General features: G+C 32.6%; 2 protein-coding genes and 1 long non-coding RNA gene across 11 annotated transcripts; 1 reads left to right on the top strand and 2 right to left on the bottom strand.

The window, feature by feature from the left end:
- Nucleotides 1-1,625: 1,625 nt before the first annotated feature.
- Nucleotides 1,626-4,124, bottom strand: Nle (notchless protein homolog 1). Of its 6 annotated transcripts, XM_026816090.1 has the most exons (8): nt 4,034-4,124; nt 3,798-3,931; nt 3,194-3,567; nt 2,864-3,103; nt 2,497-2,750; nt 2,179-2,416; nt 1,887-2,108; nt 1,626-1,806 (listed from the first exon to the last, which is right to left on the bottom strand). In XM_026816090.1, exons 3-8 carry the CDS (start codon nt 3,537-3,539, stop codon nt 1,667-1,669), a joined length of 1,440 nt encoding a protein of 479 aa, XP_026671891.1. In that variant the 5' UTR covers nt 3,540-3,567; nt 3,798-3,931; nt 4,034-4,124; the 3' UTR covers nt 1,626-1,666. The 6 variants fall into 6 exon arrangements, with proteins under 6 accessions (XP_026671891.1, XP_026671894.1, XP_026671893.1 ...); XM_026816093.1 differs by lacking the exon at nt 3,798-3,931 and having other exon boundaries at nt 4,034-4,121; XM_026816092.1 differs by lacking the exon at nt 4,034-4,124 and having other exon boundaries at nt 3,824-4,015.
- Nucleotide 4,125: 1 nt separating this feature from the next.
- Nucleotides 4,126-4,970, top strand: LOC108627954 (uncharacterized). Of its 4 annotated transcripts, none has more exons than XM_026816097.1 (2): nt 4,126-4,607; nt 4,709-4,970. In XM_026816097.1, the coding sequence occupies exons 1-2, from the start codon at nt 4,151-4,153 to the stop codon at nt 4,780-4,782; spliced, it is 531 nt and encodes a 176-aa protein (XP_026671898.1). In that variant the 5' UTR covers nt 4,126-4,150; the 3' UTR covers nt 4,783-4,970. The 4 variants fall into 4 exon arrangements, with proteins under 4 accessions (XP_026671898.1, XP_026671897.1, XP_026671896.1 ...); XM_026816096.1 differs by having other exon boundaries at nt 4,706-4,970; XM_026816095.1 differs by having other exon boundaries at nt 4,126-4,631.
- LOC113464703 (uncharacterized) lies at nt 4,877-6,236 on the bottom strand. Its single transcript, XR_003389557.1, has 3 exons — nt 6,189-6,236; nt 5,202-6,109; nt 4,877-5,119 (listed from the first exon to the last, which is right to left on the bottom strand). It is a non-coding gene; the product is annotated as an uncharacterized LOC113464703 (long non-coding RNA).

Here is a 6,236-nt window from a genome sequence, read left to right as displayed (position 1 = left end):
TGTTAATAATTTATTTACTATTCGAAACTCAACATTATTAAGTTTACTATCTATTGACATGTAATAGGTACAAAGATACTGCTGTGAAAAATTTATTTTTCAATGTACCTCAAAGGTAAATTAAAGTAATTCATAATTTTTATTTCTTGAAATTTAAGTGTGAATTAATATTTGAATACGTACAAAACAAGTGTTACGAAAAAAAGTAATGTACTTTTTAGACTACCAGATTCTATCAATGATTAGTACAATGAATAACAAAATGATGCATATTGTGACACGAATTATTTCATTTATGTTATACTATGACTTGATCTTATACATACATACATATGTATAATTATAAGCAAATAAATATGGAAAGATTCTCAAAAAAGTGACAAGCATTCTTCTATTTATTTTACATAAAAAATTTGTTATATAATAGCATACACTATAATTAGTAGTTTTATAAAAATGTATACTTTATATTCAATACCAGAGGAGGGAGATTGCATAAAGTTAAGAGAGGACAATAGCTACACTAGCTTTCTCTTTCTAATAATACATGGTGGGGAGAACGCCGGCGCAACGAAAAGTTTTTGTAGTAAACAATTTTATTTATTAATTAATTATTGAAGCTACCGAAAAAGTTTTTGCAGAAGTTGTAGACACAAGCGTTCTCTACAAGAAAGGTTCTATACATTTTTCTTTTAACTACAGTATTTAACGAGTTAAATATGATTAATCGGCGTTGTATTGGTACTGGAAAAAGTTTTCATCAAAAAGCAAAATGCGGCCGTTCCCCCTGTCGAAATAGCAAACTTTTGTAGAAAAATTTCGTTTTTCCTCAAATACTCCTAAACTGTTGGACCTACAAGAAAATTCCATAGGACCTTATTTGTAGCTGACGACTAGAGCTACAAATTCTGTGCGAAACATTGTAGCGTGATAAGTAACGAGTATTTGACAAGAAACGATAAAACAATTTATTACAAAATACTCGTTAACTATTGATGTTAGCGAAAAATGTTTCATACAAAACTTATAATTTTTGACGGTACTTACAAGTCTCGTTTCAAACATTTTTCGCCAGCGGCAACAAATTTTTGACAATAAACGAAGATTTTGAAAAATCTGTAGGGGGGTACCCCATTGACAAAAATCTCAGAAAAATTACAATTTTTGTTCTCAACATTTCAAAAAATGCTTCAAATAAAAATTACAAGTACTGCCCGCTATTACCCGCAAAAAAGGTTGTATACAATTTCCTTCTATCTCGTATACTTCAGGGTTAATCAATTAATTGGTTCATTCATCGCCAATTATTTCTTAACGAGTGGAGTTAGAAGGAAATTGCATAGGACTTTCCTTGTATCTGACAGCTACAACTACGGAAGCATTTTTTGCTAGGACGAAAAAAGATTTTTTGCAATAAACATTTTTCTTGATTAGTCTTTGATAAAACATTTAAGAGACACAATCCTACACAAAGTAGGATAGTGGTTTGCTTTCTATTTCTTACTTCGGTGGCAATACATTTTTCCATAATACAAAATTCCATAAGGCTGCCATTCTTTAGTAATTTCTCATTGGTAATAATTAATACTTAAAAAAAGGACTAAGGAAAAATGACTAAAACAATGTTTCAAACCATGTAAAAATTGTTTATTCTTACATACATCATTTAATTTTGCCAAAGTCGCAAAACTTTGTCTTTACCACCAGATGCAACACGTAATCCATCCGGTGACCAGTCTACCGCATAGATTTCATCCGCGTGACCAGGTAAATCATAACACAGCTTTTTTGTTTTTAAGCTCCAAACTAAAACGAAAATAAAACATGTGTATTCAATTATTTTTCAACTTAAAGTTGAAATTTGAACTTTAGTACAATATGATTACCTTTCAATGTAGAATCTGCACTGCCGCTAACAAGTAAGCGAGAATCTGCGCTCCATGAGATTGAATATACTGCCTGTACATGACCTCTTAATGAAGTTATATATTTTCCTGTGTTCGACTCCCATAGCTTTATAGACTTGTCAAATGAAGCTGATGCAATTATACGACTATCTGGAGAGAATTTCACATCGTTAATTAATTGCTGATGTCCAGTCATTCTTGCTGAAATAAAAAATAACATATTATTGTCTTATAATAATCATTTTACACATATTATAGTAGACTGATATACCTATAGATTTTTTTTCCTTTTCTGGTTTCCAGAGGAATAAAGTAAAATCATCAGAACCAGAAACAAGTACTTCTTCACCTATAGATTCATAACATTTCTTTGCATATTCTACAGGACTCTCATTTTTCGTTTGATTCTTTCCAAGATGAAAAGGTCCACATCTAAGTATATAATCTGCATTCAATGCTAAAGTGTTCACCCAGTGTGCATGACCTTCTAAAGTCCTACACAAGACTCCCTAGACATATTCGAATTATTTCAATAACATGATTAATAACTTTATTGTAAAATATTAAAAATATTGTTCGTACAACTTACATCTTCAGCTCTCCAAACTTTGATAGTCCTATCTTGAGAAGCGGAATAAATAAGACCTCTTCCTCCCCATTTAACACATGTTACACTCTTGGTATGACCAGAAAGAGTACGAATCGTTTGTGAACGTACAACATCCCATATCCTTAGGTCACAGTCTTTGGAAGCACTGACCAAATACTGACATTCTGGATTCTTATGAAATGGTTCCCAACATAGAGAAGTCACCCACATTTTGTGTCCTAACATTGGTTTTCCTATGTATTCAAAATATTCAACTTGAATCAATCAGTTCCTATGTACATATTCAAAATATTCAATTTGTATCGATCTATATTTCTTTAGTAAAAAACTTTTTTAACAAATATACCTATTTGTTTTCCTGTTTTTGGATCCCATAACAAAATTGTTCCATTTTTACATGCAGAAGCAAGTTTAGTTCCACATGGAGACCATGATATACATAATACCCAATGCTTATGACCTTCACAAGTATAATATGGAGTTTGTGTATATATATCCCAAAATCTGACTGTTGTATCTCCAGATCCACTGGCTAAACATGTTCCATTAGGTGAGAAAGAAACTGATATTACAGCTTCTTTGTGACCTAAATGCAATACATGTTTTCATTTAATATTATAAATTAGCATTAATATTACACAAAGTACATATTCAACATAATATGCAATATATTTACCTTCCAGCGTTCCAGTACATCTTGTAACTGACCTAACTTTAAAAATTGCTTGTGGCTGATATACGATTTCAATAACATCCTCACTAATGGTAAAATTTTCTTTAATATTACTTTCCAAAGTATCAGTTATCTCAACATCATTTACATAAAAGGCAAAGGGTATTGGTTCTTCATTTTGCAGAAGTGCATTACAAATTGCTTGTAACTTATCTACTGTAATATTTATGGGCAAATCAAGCAAGCCTCCTGGTAATACTTCACCCTTATCTGATTTAAAACGTGACAGAACTCGCTTGATCTCTGTTATATGCATGTTTTCAGTGCCTTCAAATTCTTGTTCATTCATTTTCAAAAATATTTAATTGTCACGTGTTCTGAAACAATTTAAAAAAATATATATTAACTTTTCATTAACATCATTCTACACTTAGAAAACACATATATATATATGTACTTAAAAATTATTTATTGCATCCTATTAGCGCAAGAAATTATGAAATGTATACTTAGCAAAGAATATCAAGCGTAAAGTAATCAATAATTACATATGATAATATAATGATGTGTGGGTACAAAATACAAAACAACAATTCAATCACCTAACCTTAATCTGAGAAATTTAACACTAACATTGAGCTCTATCCTAATAAGTAGAGTATAAACCAGTATGAACTTTCATATGAGAAGAAATGACTGCAACAGCGATCCGAGAGAAATGGAACACGGTTGGTTTTGGTCCTATAGTAAATGTATAAGATGTATATCATGAGCAATAGCAATGAATGTATCCCATCCCCTCTTCAAACAAATTTACTATGATATATAGTACACCATAACCACCTCTCGGACCGGCCTCTGTCTCCCAGTTCACACTCTAGTTAAGCTAGAGCTCAATGAGCACGCCAGTCAGACAGCCTAGTCAACATTGGGTTCAATTGTTTATTAACTATCGGCAGGATGGATTCTAAAGAGAAACGTTTGTTATTAAAATCTAGAATAGTGGCGTTAAACGAACGCGGCTGGAGCAATAGGCACATAGCACGTGAGCTAAATTGCTCATTAACGACAGTAAAGACATATGTGGCACGCTTCCGTGACATGGGGGAAGAAGGCCTCATTGACTGGCGTAAATACAACTTCGGAAAGCGGAAAACATCTCCAGAAGAAGATAATGCCATCGTCGGATTAATGAAAAAGGTACCATCAGCATCTGCGTCAAGCGTTCCCGCAATCTTAGATTTACGAGTAAATGCAGAAACAGTGCGTAATCGATTGCGAGAAGCTGGTTTCCACCGTCGTCGGCTATGGCGGAAGCGGAAGACGTGGAATGTTAATTCAAAGGAAGAACATAAAATTTTGAATAATGATTTGGTAGAACATGAGAAAACTATGAAAACAGGAAATTCACCTGCAGGTAAAGCAATCGAGAATATTGTTTGTAAGTAATAGTATTATAAAAATATGTACATTAAACACGCTCTTCTGATTTATTTTTTATAATATTATTTGCAGAAGATTCTGGAGATATTCAGGATCAAGACCATTCAGAGAGAGTAGTAGAAGTAGAAGAGTTGCCAGAGAAAAACTGAGGAAGAAAACTTTGTTCTGTTGTATAAATTGTGGTATAAATATAATTATTACTCATTTACTCATCCATCAAACAATATAAATCTAAGAAATAAGTTACATAATAACAATAAATGCTTTATTTACTATTTGACGAATCACAGTACATGTAATATATATATGTATAATAAATGTATATATGGATTTGTTATTTGTCTTTTATTTGGTTCAGATTCAGATAGTCCATCTTTTCCTTTGCGTTGCTGCATTGCATTTTGAGGAACAAACAATTATTTTCAGTTCCATAAATAATTCTTTTCAGGGTCACAAATAATGGTCCATTTTGTGGCAAAGTATATACTGAAATTTATTTGAATAAAATTATTACAATTTAAGCAATTAACAAATAAATAATTTTGTATACATATATTCTTCTATATACTTTTTCTAGTTTCCACTATTTTTATCATTTTTTCTCTACCTTAAAGTTAAACAATATTACGCATATATTTCGGCTATAATTTCGGTAAAAAGATTAAGTTCAATCAGAAAAGTTTAAAATTGGTTACATCTGTTAAACAAATATTAAATTTATGCAGTATAAATGTAATAATGAATATTTGACATGGAAATTCTATTCTATCTTATATCATTCTGCCATTCTACTACTGTTGTTCATCAAGATTTAAAATCTGAAGCTTCGTTCAAAGTTCAAGACGTTTAATTCAAGATTGAGAATTTAGAATAGGTTTTTGCATATTTTACGTGCATGTCAGTGTCAGTGCATGCCAAACGGGTCGGGATTTCCGACTCGGGAATCCTTTTGGGTAGTTGTAGTGCATAATGAGTAATATATAATGAGGCCTGCATATTTGTGCCATTGTGCACAGCCCACAGGTCATGTTCATGTTCACAGCCACTAAGCCCACAGGTCTAATAAATACACATGTAATTACATGTCTATCTATACATGTCGTCTACATCATGGACCTAAAGGACGGTGCATAGTCGAGGGGTAGGGCTCCCAAAAACGGAAGGGGAAAAGCTCTGTTTGAGCCCACAAGTGCTACCCTCAGTGCGGTCCCGCTTGATTTTGAACATGCTTATTCGTTTTATCTTCCATCAAAGGTAAAAAAGGAAGGCTAGACAAAAGGTAATGAAAATAAAAACAGTACTTTGTGGAAATATAAAAGTTTAATCAGTCCTCTTATAAACACCAAAACACAATTTAATCAATCGCGAATCAGCCCCTCCGCCTTCGGTAGTACATTAACTTAGACCAACTCAGGCATCGCGCGCGTGATGATTCATTGTTCCCCCTTCCCGATGCTGGATCCTCCGCATATACTCCTGTAAGAATTAAAATTAGTCTCAGAATTATACGTGTAAAGCAGTGAGAGAATAAAGATTGTATTATTGACTTACGTACAGGTGTTGATTCATGATTCCTTCAACCCGGCACTGGATCCTCTGCATA

Source organism: Ceratina calcarata, unplaced genomic scaffold (assembly GCF_001652005.2).
Source record: "Ceratina calcarata isolate Rehan_Ccalc_2016 unplaced genomic scaffold, ASM165200v1 scaffold482.2, whole genome shotgun sequence".
NCBI lineage: Eukaryota > Metazoa > Arthropoda > Insecta > Hymenoptera > Apidae > Ceratina > Ceratina calcarata.
Note: the sequence above shows the minus strand (reverse complement) of the source record. Positions and strands in the feature narration are given on the sequence as shown.